Source organism: Miniopterus natalensis, chromosome 10, assembly GCF_054644295.1.
Source record: "Miniopterus natalensis isolate mMinNat1 chromosome 10, mMinNat1.hap1, whole genome shotgun sequence".
Taxonomy (NCBI): Eukaryota; Metazoa; Chordata; class Mammalia; order Chiroptera; family Miniopteridae; genus Miniopterus; species Miniopterus natalensis.
Window position 1 is genome coordinate 10,626,795 of NC_142090.1, and position 16,116 is coordinate 10,642,910.

A 16,116-nucleotide genomic window follows, 5' to 3' on the forward strand; every position below is an offset into this window, starting at 1 on the left:
CTGAATGTATATTTAGTTCTTTCTCACACTAATTGGAGTTATAAACTTTCTCAACCTTAATAGATGGCCATATTTATTTTCACTTCATTATTCATGCATTTGGGCAACTGCTTTGGTTATTTTTACTTAAAAATTCTAAATTTTTAATTTGTTTTCTGAAGGTGAAATAAGTGTTAAATATTTTAAAATATGTGTAATCTCATTTTTTTGTAAAATATTTTTTCAATGTTACACATAGACACTTACTCAGATACCACCATTTGCTTCATCAAAGTGTTTAGAATTACTAGGTGAGCAAATATACCAGAAGTTTTAAGCCTAATTTTATTTTATTTTTTTAAAACATATTTTTATTGATTTCAGAGAGACCAAAGGAGAGGGAGAAAGAGAGAGAAACATTAACGGTGAGAGTCATTGACCAGCTGCCTCCTGCACGGTCCCTGCTGGGGATCGAGCCCGCAACCCAGGCATGTGCCCCGACCGGGATGGCACCTCAATCTCCTGGATCCTAGGTCGATGCTCCACCTCTGAGCCACACCCGGCCGGTCTTAAGCCTAATTTTAGTGTCTATATTGATATATGTGAAAGGCCACACACTTTTTCTCCTGTGAAATGACACTTTTGGAACTAGGCAAATCCCAACACTATTCCAGCCTCCTTTGCAGCAAAGAAAGTCGGTTTCCTTCTCAATTGCAAATAAGAATAGGACACTGCAATAGCTTTTGATTGCAAACCCAAGTGAAGATTTTTAGCATTATAAATAGCAAATTTCTCTTTGATATATAGAAATTGAAACCTGAAACCTGTGAGTAGGCAAGATCTGAGGCCATTCAGATGGCGTGGGAGTGACATTATTTTCTTGTTTCTCGCTGCTTCGAGCCCACTGGTTCCTTACTCCATTGGAGGCAATGGTTAGTGGTCCTCTCTACAATCAGAACAGCAAAGAATTGTCCACACCTTTGCAGCTTATGGTACTAAAAGTAACTACTGTTAGTGTTTTATGATGGCATCTTTAGTCACTTTAATCACCAGGAAACCTCCATTAATGGCCTTACTTCATAAAGTGCCAATGATTGGAGCCTGGTGTAAAGAAAGACAGGGCTTGAGTTCTTTCCTGGCCCCCATTCCATCTGCTCCTAACTGTTCTTCATCTGAGCAATTTGAATTTGCAGAATCCTGTGATAATGAATGTTCCCCCTGCCTCTGATGTCCATCCTTCCTTGTTTCCTGTGATATTTCCTTCTTGTGCCTTTCATCGTCATTTTTGCCCAATTTTAATACCCTTTAGGCATAAAAGAGCATAAAAAGAGTGCAAGTGGGAACTTAAGGTCCAAAACTCCTATTCTAAAAGACATTTTTTTCTAAAAAATAGTCATCTCTAGAGGAGGTTGAACTGCAGGGGAGAGAAAGAAGGAGCAGATGGAAATTTAGTTGAGAAACCAGAAGAGTGTTTGAACTAAAGTCCAAGAGCTTCCAGGAGCAGGGAGTTAACCACAGTGCAGAATGGGCCGTAGAGGAGGAATTAAGAGTGAGAACCAAGAAATGGATTCAATGTGCACAAATAAAAAGAAAGGAGAAAGAAGGGGCTGCAGGATCTTGTGGAGAGGAAACTCTGAGAGTGCAAGCATGGCTTAAAAAAAGAATTCTTTGATCCTGGTATCCAAACTTGTAACACTAAGTGTATGTGGGATGGTTCTACATAAAAGTCTCAGAAATGGATGGCTAAGTCAGTAAGTCACTGCTTTGGAAGTCACTGCCTCCCAAAAGAAATGCGTGGTCAAGAGAATTTGAAATGTCCATCAAGGGTCTTGGCCTCTGTCTTTCCTTTAAAGCAGAAATGATGAAACTGCTCTACCCGTTGAGTTGCTTTGTAGCACCACCGACGAACCCACTCCTGGTTCTTCACCTTTGCTTTTTTAAATGCCGGAAGCAGTTTCTAGTAACCACAAACTAATTTCACTCTACTCCACATTCATTTATTACAGTTTCAGAAGCATAAATATTTATTAGAGATTTCGATAGAAGCATGAAATGTACATTTCCATGTGTATTTGAAAATCTTCAAAAATTTTACAATTATGCTTTATTTCAACCAATAGCATACAAGGTTTTTGCTCTTTGGGACTCATAGCCTATTTTTAACCTATTAGCCATTAAGTCTGCAAATGTTTCTTTGATAGGTGATAGTTCTGGTGCTTAAGTTTACATTCTTTCACCATCAGTGCTTGTGGCTGATTGTCTCAGTGATTTGTCCCAAATAAGAGAAGAAAGACCAATAAACAGAAACTATGGAGAGAGAGAGTTAGAGTCTTTAGGAAGAATTTGCAGATGCTTAGAGCAGTTTAACAAAGGATTGAGTTCCTCCATCCTGTACCTCACCCCTAGACTGAGCCCGAGCAGCTGCTGGAAGATGCAATCATAGAGGAATATAGAATCAGACGAATGGCAGATATTGGGTTAGATAACATCTAAGAACTCTCCCAGTCCACTAGTGCTTTAACTCCATTATCTTGTTGGAGGTCTGGAGCGGATAGCTGGCTCCGATAATTTGTAAGCTGTGACACATCAGCTACCTCATAAATGGATTCCGAAGAAGCCGAGAACTGATTTAACGTCTCTCAGATGTGAATTAACCTTGAAAGGTACTTTGTCTAGAAAAAACGTAACGGGAGCTCAGGACTGGCTGTTGCTCATGTGATTTTGGCTTTTATCCTTGGTTCCAAATTCAAAAACTTCTTTCCAACTTATTCCAGATTCTGAGGCATGGTTCTCTAGGCAGAAGGCAACGGAATTGAGTCTTCTCTGAGCTTGGCAGGTATCTAAAGTCCAGTTTAAATCTCTGTTCTGAAGGCTCAATCTAATTCACTTTTATTGTTCAATGTAAAGAGGCCCAATAGGATGTGTTTCTGGAGAGGTAATTGTCAGTGGCAGTTTGACAATGTCCCAGGGTGGATTGTAGTAATTTCTAGGAAGCTGCTAAAGGAAGCCATTGAGTATAATTGTTTCTAAATAAGGCCCAGATTGATAGCTGATGAAAGGATGTGTTGGTAGATGTTTCTGGTTCACTGTTATTGAATGAAGACCGGGCAGTCCTGTAGTGGTTTACACACTGTTCTGGAAGGGACATCTGCCCTTTGGATGTTCTTTCCTCTTTATATTTGTGTGGATCCCACCAGATAAGATGCGAAGGAGTGAGAGACCATGATCCAGCATGGACACACCTCTGGATCTAGGTGGGGAAAAGACTGGAATGAACAGCCAAGTCAGGGTTTCCAGAGACTCACAATGAAGATGCCTCCAATGAGCAGGAGAGAACTGACCCGATGGTAAACTGTGCTAAAGCCTATAGGCCAGGACTTTCTTGCATTTCATTCATTTAATTGTCCCGGAACAGTTACTGTGAACAGCACATGTCAGGCTCTATTTTAGGTGCTAGAGCTGCAAAGAGGAGGAAGAAATAGTCTTTCATGCCATGAATTCACAGTAGAAATTAATATTTTAATCAAAGTCTATTCATAAAGCAAAGGCCAGTTCAAATGAATTCTATTAAAGATTTGTAGAAACATACTTTATTATATCTAGGTTACCATCGGGTAGAATCTCATGTTTACATTGCTGGAAAGAAAGTAAAGCAACTTATTACTATTATTATTAAATCAGGCTCAAGGGAGAAAGGCAGACAAAGCTGTGACGCTGTCCTGCCTTGCAAAGGAAAGCCCTTCATGTATGAGTAAGAAAGGTCTGGTTAAATTGTAGTTCATCATAAAAATCAATGAGTCTACACCGTGTGTGCTTTAAGTGGCAGGTCTTACATTGAACCATTTAAAAAATGTTAATGAAAATAGAATATTTCCAAGATACAAATGTAGAATAATTATATAACTTTAAGGGTCTCCTATGTAACATGAGTTAGAATTTATATTCTTAAAATCTTTCAGTGGACTACCTTGCAAACATTCAGTCCCCACTTCCATTCTCATCAATACACTATAGATGCTACATAGCCCTGCATCTTGTCTCCCCACCCGTGTCAACACGCTCTCTTCCCACTAAGGTTTGAGATCTATTAACTACTGTTTAGAGCTGAGACACTAGTCTACAAAGAGCCAGTTTTTAAAAAGCGACTGACAAGACCTACAGGAGAGGAGAAAATGAGAGCTAGGTGTAAGCTGAACAGCAGTGAGAGCTCAGGTGGTTGTCTTGAAGGTTCTCCACTCTGCTGCCCCCAGCATCTCAGGGGGACAGGTGTGGAGGTGGATTGGGAAGCGGTGGTCTGGAGATGCAGGAGGTCCGTGTGAGTGACTTTAACGAGAGGTGTTCTTCGGAAAGTCATGGGGGAAAGTTGGGATTTAAGTTCAGAGCCATGAACTTCACCACTCTGCCCAAGCTCGACCTCTATGCTTCGGAGAAAATGAGTGAGCAGGCGACAGGTTAAGGTCACTGCCCAGTTTCAAAGGTAGTTCAGGGATTGCTGAGTTCCTTTGGCACCCTTGAGAGGCTCCACTGGAAGTCAGGTTCGGAAGCCCTAAGGTGGAGCTTTCTTAAACAGGATAGGAGTGGCTTGTGGTGGATGCTTGCACGGAGGCAGGTGTATTTTTACCCAGGTTATTAGTCTCTTCCATGCTCTACTAATTTCCTTGGCAAATTTAATTTTAGAAAGCTAATGGCAAAGCTATTCCCCAGACTCTAAGGAACACCTCTGTCATCTTCCACTCCAGTCAGCCACTAACGGGACACTAATATATTTTGACATAAAGGAACACGACTGACTCACTTGGCTTTCATTTCACCTCTGTGCTTTTGCTCTCCCATGTCCCAGTTGCCTGTTTTCATGCTGTTGACCTCCCCGTAAAATACCAGGTGGGAGAAGACCCAGAAGCACCATGACACCAGGCTAGACAGTGTCCCCCAGAGGATGCCCAGCAGCTTGTCCCAGGTGTCTAGGGAGGTTACTGTGTATGCCTGAAACCTCTTCCAGTACCTGGCATTAGCAGATGCTATGGCTGATTAGGCAGAACCTTATCAAAGAGCAGAATCTTCAGAATGATAATGCGCTGGTAATAGCTGGCATCAATTGAGCTCTTACAATGTGCCAGATGGTTCCTAAGCACGTCACCTGTATTGACTCACTTAATTCTTATAATATCCTTATGAGATGAATACTGTTATTATCTCTTCACCCATGAGGAAACTGAAGCACAGAGTTTCCTGATTAACCAGTAAGTGGAGGAACTTTCCCCGAAGTCCAGGCAATCTGACTCCGAGTCTGAGCTGCCATTGTGCTGAGCTGCCTCCCTCAGCTACTGTGGACCCTGGGGTCCAATATAATTCCAAGGGGTTTTCCATCATGGTTTCTGTGATGGAATGCTCTAAAATTTGCTCATGGACCTCATTTACAGCAACATTTGATAGCAGGCCAAATGCAAGACTCCCTGAGCAGAAATCTGGGTTTAAGCGAGGTGCTGCTGGTAGGGAAGGAGGTAGTGCAGTTGGCAGAAGACAGGAGCTGAGAGCAAGACAGTGAGTGTGTAGGAGCGTGGGTGGGAGAGCGTGACAAGTGGCTAGGGAGAGTCTTGGTTTTCTTCCATCTTGCTCAGTTGATCATTCTGGAGGTGAAATGAGATAATATGTGAATTCAGGTGGAATCTGAAAGTTCTGTTTGAATGAAAGTTCCTGTTCTATGTCCATGGTGTGCCACCCACAGGTCAGGAAGATTGGTGGGAGGCCGAGGTTCAGGAGGCAACAGCGTGTGGTTGGAATCAGTGGGCACAGATGAGAGGCTGGGAGGTAGGAGGGTGTGGACAGGGAACAGGCGCTGATGGATTTGATAAAGGCGGTGCGCACCTGATAGCCATGGGGGCTCCCTGGAGGAGGGGTACAGCGACTGGTCTGCAGTCGTTCCCTGGATCCTGTTTCCCACTCTTGCAATAGGTCTTAGTCTTGAATGCTTCAGCCCACTAGAGAAGACAAGAGCTCACTGCCAGTCGATCTGCTGTTCTCTCAAATATTGTCTGGGCAGAGGTTGTTCAACCTCCATCTTCCTGCATCTCCCGTTACAGAGTATGATGGGCCACCACATTCTGTGGTTGTAGCTTCCCTCTTATCTGCTATGCTTGCAGGAAAATATCGACTAATTACAGTCTCTGCAGGTCACTGGGATGAACTTGGAAAAAAAAAGATCAGACCCTTCTTTATTTTGGGATAAACATTTGGTATGAACTTTGTATGGTCACTCTGTATGGCTGGAAGTCTTTCCTATCTACTCACATCTAATACCTAACACTCTGTTAGGATTCTTATTTTTACTCTTGTCCTGAGTTATCATCATTCATTTATATGTTGATGTACTTTTAAAATAATTATATTATTTTTCTTAAAATGTTGATGCTCCATGTAAAATAATCCCCAAATCCCATCATGTGGAGATGACCTCTTGAGACTAGCTTGCTGAGCATTTTCTCCAGTCATTTCTCTGTATATACACAAACCCAAAAGCTCCACAGTTTACATGAATGAGATCATGCCATGTGTGATTTTCCGTGACTTTTTTCTCACTTAACAGCATGATGTTGTCAGACTTTTCCCTAGACAAACGTAGATCTACACGCTCGTATAATATTTGCCCAGTGTTCTCTCGTTTGAATGTACCACAGTTGACTAAACCACCCTCGTCGATTGTTGATTGATAAAGAAAAGACTGAGCACCACGCCGAGATCATCTGACTGTGAATTCAGGCTCTACGCTTAGCTGTCAAGTCCATGGAATTCTTGGCATCATATAAGGAGCATGAAACCATTGAGTAAACGGTCCAAGGCTCTGCTCCCAGCTCTGCCACTTAGTAGCTATGTGACCATGAAATCACTTTATCTCTCTGACCCTCAGTTTCCCTGTCTGTAAATGATGGTGTGGGTGTGCATGCTATTTAAAGGCTGTTCTACTAATTTACAAGCCTGCTGTCAAACTGTACCCCCCATCACAACTTAAATACTTAGGTCGGTTTTGTCAGTGCCTGTCAGTGGCCAGTGCAATGGCCCATGTAAAGTGGACACCCAGCAAACACACTTGGACTGAATGACCATGCAGCTGTTGACTCTAGCTTCTCAACTTTCCCTCAAAACAGCCATCTTGTGGTTTAGTAGTGGCTTAATTTTTAATTCAGTAAACCACAGACGTTTTTATCTGTCCACCATCTCTCTTTAGAATTCATGCGCTTATATCTAAATCTGTGTGTGTGTGTGTGTGTGTGTGTATTTGGGGAAGAGAACTATGTGTGGATGTACACATATATCTATACATGGGTGTATGTGTGTTATTCTGGGAGTGAGTAGAGTGAGAGTCTATATGGAGGGAGTTAACTATACCTGGCTTTAAAATGTGGTTTTAGATAAGAGAATTAGATTCAATTATTTTTTCTCTCTCTTTTAGAGTTGCAATGAAATTAAATGTGTGTGTGTCTGTGTGTGTGTGTGTGTTTGAGGTGGAAATAGCAGAATTCTGACAATATTTTAAAAGCATCACTTCTTCCTTCCATCCATCCTTTTCTTCCTTCTTTCCCCTCCCTCCCTCCCTCGAAGTGAACTAAGGAGCAATGCTCTTCTTTCCACTAGTCAGTGGTGATTTTTATCCCGCAATATAAGAAAGGAGAAGCAACCCTCTATTTGAGAAAATCCTCTGAACCAATGACATCTAACTAGAGAATAACACTCAAGGACATTTGGGGGTTGTGTTATATTAATATATTGAAGAAATGTATTGATCTGTAGTACCGATGATGAAAACGAAACTGTTTCCCTCAACTAATACCCATCATTAAACTTTGAAAATATTACCTAAGAAGGCCCGGGAGTCCAGGTAAAGACATTGAGATGATGAATGGGCTGCTTCGGGAAGTTCGGTGCCCCCTTTTCTTGCTCAGTATTCTGGACTAGCGCCGACTGAGTTCCCTCCAAGTGAAGGCACCCGCCACCCCTTCCTGAAGAGAAGCGCAGCGCACGGCCCCAGCCCCGCGGGGCTGTGCGGCGCCAGGGCCCCGGGCCGAGCGCTCGGGACCCTCCACTCGCTCTGCGCAGCTTTCCCGCCTCCTCTGCGGGTGAGCGGCCACGTTGGGCTGTGACAGCGCATTTGCCTGGAGCATTTCTTCACGGCTCTGCGCCACTGCTCACCTTTCAGATTCCCTGCGTGAATTTATTGTGGACTAAACGCATGATCTTACTAGAATTTTGATTAAGCTAATAGCAGAAATGATGCGAGTGGCCTTCATGCTTATTTCCATGCTCTCACCCTCCGGTTCAGCAAGTTGAGGCTCCTGGGGAAGTGTTCTCCAGGTCGCTGCTGCAGTGCGGTCAAGATCCCACAGCTCTGTTTGGGAGCTTTATCTTCTATGCGTGAAAGAGGACTTCGCCTTTAGCCCCTCCGGGTGTGTGGGACCCCCGGTTCCGCGCTCTCGTTTCTGTCTGACTGTGCTGTTCTTGTTTTGCAGTCCCCAGTCTGTCCCAGATCGCCTGAGGATCCGCGTGAACAAAATCAGTTTGCAAGACTATGAAGGATTCCACTACGACAAAGAGAAACTCCGGGAAGCTTGTAAGTTGGTGGAAGTGCCTAATCGATTTGATGGATAGGTTCATCTCACACCTGAAAACCATGGTTAGAGAAATGGAGGGGAGGGGAGCAACATGTGAACCCCAAGTGATGATATATGGTTTATTAACCACTTTAGTCTCAGCTTTACCCAAAAGGAGAGAACAGAAAGGTGGTGACGCCACATGGTATAGTAACATCTAGAAAACTCCTGAGACGGCGTAAGTGTCTTCCCCGAAGCTGGCACTACCAAATTCTGTCGTCATTCTTCATGTGGGTGTGACAGTTATCCGTGAAGACACGTCCAACATTATTATGTGATGTGTGCTGTCAGAGAAAGGCCCATAGGATGCTCAGTGTCATGATAGTGATTCATTGGTGATGTGCTACTATTTCAAAAATCTTTAGTTGAGACAACATATGAGTTATTTCTCTGTGTTCATGTTTTTATACACTTTCTTGAAATATAGAATTAATTTTTATTTCACCCCATCTGTCCTTCAGTATTTTGGGGGCACTGTTTTATATTTCAGTCACTATTTTAGACCCTTGTCTATGTCTTGATATATGAGAAAACTAGGTAAAATAGGCCAGAAGATAAGACCACAGCTGTGTTAGATATTAGGGTCCTGGGCCTCCCCCATAATTATGGGAACCAATGGTCAATTGCAGTGAAGTCTGAGAAGACGAAGGCCAGTGTCCAGGGACACAGGCAAGGATAGAAAGAGAGAAAGGCATTTTGTACAGAACCAGAGATCTATGAATTAAAACTCCAAACTGGCTCTAAGGGTGAGCCTGCCTGGAGTTGTAGAAAACGCAAAGGGTTGAAACTGGCCGTGAGGGAGGAGGGGATGCCCCCCCTGAGATCATGACTTCCCAGCTCTGATTCCTGAGCCTGTGATCTGGAGTGGGGTTTGGCCGACGGAAATCCTGAAGTCCAGGGGCACTCCGGGGTGGGTGCAGGGCTTTTGGATGCAGCGCTGGCAGTGAGCAAGGACCCCCTGCCAAGGACCTTCTGCCATGGGGAATTCTGTGTGAAGTTGCCGCCGCCTCAGCTCTCTGCTGCTTCTGCTCCCCCAGTCCCCGTGGCTCTTTTCCATAAGCATCAGCACCTTGTTTCTCCCCAGCCTCTCCCTCTGCCTGAGCGCATGGTCTAATGTAAGCGAGGTTATAAGTGACCCACTAGCGCAAAACCTAACTTAACCCCTAACGTGATGGGCATATATGTTTGCACTGGGAGGTGGAGCTACAATGTAAATGAAACTGACTCTCAGAGATTACGGATTGTAAAGAATCGGGTTTTTATTCTTTCTCCATTCAAACTTCTAAACAAATAGATCACAGTTTTTGAAAAATGAAAGGAGAGAATGGATCTCAAGTGAGCGCTATTTTGCAACTCTGAAGGAAGTCAGTTGGGAGCTGGGAAGCATCTGGAATTTTTGGCTTCTCTGTGAGTGGAGTGTCCAGGATCTGGCCTGTCTTTTCTATGCATCGTGTCCATCATTGCCAGAGGTAGCTGTGATATGGGTTTTCACAAGATGACGACATTTCTTGGCAGGTGCTTTACTCATTGCATCTTAACCTGATAAAACTTCCGTGTGAGGAAATTTCCTATATTAAATAGGGGGAGATGACTTGCTATAAATGTAAACCCAATAAATTCAGCTGTGTCTTTGAGACCCCCCCCAAAAAACCAAAAACACTCAAAGAGGGAATCAAGGCCTTATCTCATTTTAAAGACTTGGGTTTAAAGAATACAACATATTAATTAGAAGTAAAGGTGGCCAACGAAGTCATTCTTCTTGTAATATATGGTGATGATGCCTCTAACCTGTGGTTGCACAGGAAAGTTTGTCCTTTGGGGTTATAACTTGTTTCTAACCCTATTTTGCTCGGCTTCAACTTGCAACTAACCACAGATACATGGGAAGGCTGGCAGAGGTCAAGGTGAGTATAAAGGAAAACCAGTTCAAGTCCATAGGAAACATACATGCCAACATAGATATCTTATTTTAGAAGCATTAATTAAATGAAATTCATAGAACACATCTAGATAAAAGGGACTCTGCGAATGCACTGACCTGCATCCCAGAAAGAAAAAGGGAGTGGATCCTCTTAGGTCATTTATGTATTGTCAACATTCAAAGTCTAAACTAGAGCAGCACTGCACTCCCGGGTTTAAAAAATTAGTTCCCTTTCTTGGTGATGTGTCAGGTGATTCGTCCAGGCCTCGTGGGCTGTTTGCCGCCACTGTTTAACAGAATCTTGCTTGTGTGTCCGGCTGGTTATTTATTTAGGTTACATTACAAATCCAATGTTTGTTGTCTAGCAAAGCCCGGCTTCGGGCTGTGAGGCAGGGCTCCTTGGTAACCGCAGGATAGCAGCCCTTGTCATTGCCTTGCTTGTTTTAACATATAAAAAGACAAGTGTGCTGTTTCAAATAGTTTATTCCCTCTTCATCTAGCCCCAACTCCGCCGGGGGCAGTCACCCTAAAATAACAGCGCAGAAAGGTTAGTCTTTGCCAGCCCTTCCACAGCTCCCGCCGGTAGATTTCAGACTCGCCTGAAGCAGTTCAAGTCTTAGTCACTGGATTTATCAGTTATGAACCCTCAAGATAGTGGTTATGATGTCCGAGGGCAGAAAGTCTACTCAACCGAAGAGGCAGAACGTAAAGAGAAAGTGACCATGTTAAAAAAATTCTTAAAGTGAATTTATAATAATGACAGCAGGGACTCACTCTTATAATCTGAATAAAGTATATAAAAGAGTCCATAATAAAGTAAGTAACCATACTGTTGTTGGGGCCCAAGACAGGCTGCCCCAAAATATCCCACAATAGCTAATATTGATTATTTCGAATTAAAGTTATTTACTTAAGAAACAACCAGTGCAAGAAAAACACTGACCTCTGTGTCGCCCTGAAAGTAAGAGATAAATCTGCCACGTTAAAGGTACTCTTTTTGGACCTGGAGGCAAAGAATTCTCTTATCATTAGATTTAAAGAACCCAGAGCCAAAGAGTCTGTATAAACAAACCGTGTGGCCTCTTTATTAATTTACTACCCAAGCCCAAACTTTGTTTAGGTTCCTCACTAATCAGTACCAAACCTTTCTTAGATAACTTTCTGATGAACATAAACTTTTTGTCCTGTCAATTGTTCACAGATTTATTATTTGTCTAAAAGTATAAAATGGTGTCTGGTTCAATCATTTCTTTGAGCTTCATTTTGTGATCGCAGTATCATATTACACACATTAAATTATTTTTCTCCTGTTAATCTAATCTTGTGCCAATTTTATTGTTTTATTATTAGTTTAGCTGTAAGAAGTAAAAAAGTTTAGGGGGTGGGGTGGGAATTCTTCCCTTTCCCTGACATAGTCTAGATAAAGAATAATCGGTTTTGAAAATCTGTTATCTTCTGTCCCCATATATTTGGCCCCCTTTATCCTTACTGCCCTCCCACCCCCTTTTGACTTTGGGTGGTGGGCACACAATGCAATATACGGATCATGTATCATAGAAATGTACACTTGAAACCTATATGATCCTATTAACCAATGTCACCCCCAAAAATTTAATTTAGAAAATCTTTTAAAAAAGGAAATCTGTTATATTTCTAACTTGAAAAGAGTTTCATTGATACATATCCTAGATATAAAAAGTTATTCTAGATAGGAAAATGTTTTTATATCTAGAATAACTTGATATTGGCCAAGATTTAACTCTATCCCACATAAACTGTCTAAACCTAACTTCTGTCATTAGCTTACTCTGCACTTTGGAGTTGCTATGATAATTCATACAAGTCTAGAGCTTAAAACACAAAAGCAAGAACCAGTTTAGAACTAAGTGAAAACAGATGTAGCCTTATAAAAGGAGGAGGGGACTGACATTTGTTGTATATCAAATATAACCTTCAACAACCCTTTCACATGCATTAGCTCAGTGTAATGGATGTTATCTGGATATTTATAGTATATATAATGTATAATATGCAATGTATAAAATATAATATATAGTGTCAGTATATTATTCTCTGGTAAAGACTAAAGATATGGTAATGGAACTTTCCTGTCTTCTGCTTACTGACTTAGTAGAAGAGTCAGAAATGTTTGTGTTTGAACCTCAGTTGCAACTTTGAGAGAGCGATTTTCCTGAGGACCAAATATCTCATCTCTAAAATGAGAATATAATTGCAACCTCATAGAGTGTTGAGGGCTAAATGTAATCTTGTATATGAAACCCCTGGTGCAACCCCAGATGACACCATCTGGCACGTTAGCGTGCTCTCCAAAGACGGCAGCTAGGATTGTTGTGGCGGCTGTTGCTAGAGACACACTCCTGTCACACTGCTCCTTAACCTCAGGTCCAAAGGCCAGGCTCAGAGCAGGTGACCTCTTCTGCACATACCTCTCACTGCAAAGTGCACACACTGCCACCCTCCACATCACTTTCTCACATTCAAAAATAGAACTGAAAACACTGTAAACATCCCATAAAGATTGTGGGAACAAAATATAGTTAATCATTCCATTTACTTTTACTGTGCCCACTAGTACAAGAGACTGCTGTGATGGCCAGGTGTTTAAACCTATGAAACGTCAACACTGAATGGCCGTATTTGGTGATTTGGCAGGATATCTGCTAATTCCCTTTCTTAACTTGTAATACAGTCACATAATTGCATCATCTGGCATCCATCACTGAATTTTTAAAAAGAAAATCTTTTTGTTTGGGGAATAGTTACAGATTTACAAAAAAGTTGCAAAGATACTACTGGAAGTTCTACTACATTCCTCCCCCAGTTTCCCCACTGTTCAGCCTTTTATATTACCATGGTCGCTTTGTCGATGAAGATAATGGTGCTTTATTACTATTAACTAAATCTTTGTGTTCAAGGATTTAATCCAGGACATCACACTGCATTGGGACGGCATGTCTCCCAGTCTTCTTAGTTGCTCGGTCTTTCTTTTTTTTCTTTCTTTCATGACCTTGATGGTCTTGAGGGAAACTGGCCAGAGATCCTGTAGAATATATATTGTTGACAATATTACACATATCCCCCATTTCCCTCCCTCCATCCAGCCCCTCCTCCCCAGCCTTCACCACACTATTGTCTGTATCCATGGGCTATGCATATAAATATCTAAGTTCTTTGGTTTTTCTCTCCCCTCCCCGTACTCGAGATATGTTAGTCTGTTCCATGCCTCCATGCCTCAGGACTTATTTGTTGGTCAGTTTATTTTGTTCATTAGATTTCACAGATAAGTGAGATCATGTGGTACTTGTCTTTCTCTGCCTGGCTTATTTCACTTAGCATAATACTCTCCAGGTCCATCCATGCTGTCCCAAAGGGTAAGAGAGCCTCCTTTTTTACGGCTGCATGTTGTTTTACTCTCAATTAGACTGGAGTTATGGATTCTTGGAAAGAATACTGCAGAGGTGAAGCTCCCGTCTTGTCCCTTCATACCAGGGGTTACCTGATATCCACGTGGCATCCCTAGTGCTGGCAGCCGGATCACTTGGTTACTGTTGTCCTTGCTCGGTTTCCCCGCTGTAACATCACGATGTTTCCCCTTTCCCTGTGCTGTTCTTAGTGAGTGAGCCACTAGGTTGAACCCATCTTCACACTGGGGAGGTGGATCACTGGATTTTCCATTCTTTCCAGTCCATATTTGACCTCATGTGAATTTAACAAATATGCCAAAATGGCAGAACCGTTCACTCCTTGAGGCATCCAGGCTTTCGGAAACTATGTATTTGCATCAATTCTACACGAGATGCTAGGCATTGAAGGATGACATCAATGTCATTTATTCAATACATATTTATTGAGTGCTTACTCTGCGCAAACTGTGGCGAACAAAACCCAAGAACCCACCTGGCCGGCGTGGCTCAGTGGTTGAGCGTTGACCCATGAACCAAGAGGTCACGGTTCTATTTCTGGGCAGGGCACATGCCCGGGCTTTGGGCTCCATCCCCAGTAGGATGGTGTTTCTCTCTGCCAGTCGATGATGTTTCTCTCTCATCAATGTTTCTCTCGATCCCTCTCCCTTCTTCTCGCTCTAAATACCAATAAAAAACCATATTGTAAAAAAACACACACATAAAACAAAACCTCAAAGCAGTAACAGCCCCCAGATTTGCTGGGGCATTTTTATCTCGCGACAAGGACTGCGATGGGCTGTAGACACCCTCTGCCTGTTTTCCTAGCAGACACCATTTAAATGACCAGAGGAAGGGGTGGCATGTGCAGGCAAAGATGAGAAAAGCTAATCTAACTGCTCATTAGTTGCATGACTTTGGCAACGCCTTTACCCTCTTAAGGCTTCCGTTGCCTTATTTGCTTAACGCAGTGGTTAAGTTTGGTATTTTCTAAGCACACACTATATTATAATAAATCCTTAGGCCTATAGAAATTACATAGGATTTAAAATTTGCCTCCTGACATGTTTCCTCAGTAAAGTTTTTAAAACTCCAGCATCACTCATTATAATGACTGCGAGCATTGGAACATTGTGAGGGTGCATTTTGCCTCATGGGTTTGCTAGAAACACTGATTTTTTTTCTATCAGTGGCTTCATCTAAAATTGAATCTTTCCCCCTCATTTAACAAAGTGACAACCATGCTGTTCAGTAGGGATTAGGCCTCCATTTGGTAGAGGTCGGTCGGCGTTTGAAACCTGAGCTGAATGATGTCAGCCTGTCCTCTGAAGGGCACTGTCCATCCCTTTGCAAGTGTGTTTATGTTTATCCCTGTTTTCAAGAGGTGACATTTACCCAGAGTAAAACTTAAGGAAACTAAGGGCCTGGCGTTCTGAACACTTATTTACTCACTGTGCTCTCTATTTCCTCCAACTAGTAGTCTTATTTTCTTACATAAACTACTTTTAATAGTACATTTGTTTTTAAATCATTGACAATCCCATTTCAAATGCCTTTTTGTATTTAAACTGACTTTGTCTTTATTGACTATACTCTGGTTTGTTGGACAGGTTTCTGTTCTTGGATCTCCCTCCACCCTCAAATAAATCATCAATTCGTAAATTCAACAAATATTCATTGACCACTGACCATATTTCTGGTGCTGTTTTAAGTCACGGGGATCCTGAAACGTGCCCACGCTCATAGAGCTTATATTCAGTGGGAGAGACAGACAAATAAATAATATGACAGTAAGTGTTATCATGGAAATAGAGCAAAAGAGAAACAAAGGATTCTAGCTCTGACAAGGCTATCAGAGGGGGACTTTCTGAAGAGATGACATGTAAGTAGAGACTTGAAAGTGATGAGCGAGTGCATGCCCGGATTTCTGGAGGAAGAGTGTCCCTAGAGAGAGGGAACAGCAGGTGCTGAGGCCCTGAGATGCCAGAATCCTTGGAATGATGAATCCTGGTTGGTGGGAGCAGGGGTAGAAATGATTCTGAAACTTTAGGAAAGAACTAGCACACATGGATGGGGCTTGTAAACCATGGAGAGGACTTTGGATTTTATTCAGAGTGTAATGAGACAGCGCTGGAATTATTTAAAAAGATAT

General features: G+C 42.3%; 1 protein-coding gene across 2 annotated transcripts in view; it reads left to right on the forward strand.

Annotated features, from left to right (window-relative positions):
- The window catches only part of DGKI (diacylglycerol kinase iota), a 375,957-nt gene that overhangs the window by 263,544 nt on the left and 96,297 nt on the right, over positions 1-16,116 (forward strand). For both annotated transcript variants that reach the window (XM_087820996.1, XM_087820997.1), the window contains one exon: positions 8,481-8,581. In XM_087820996.1, coding sequence (XP_087677122.1) covers positions 8,481-8,581 — 101 coding nt within the window. The remainder of the gene's footprint in view (positions 1-8,480; positions 8,582-16,116) is intronic.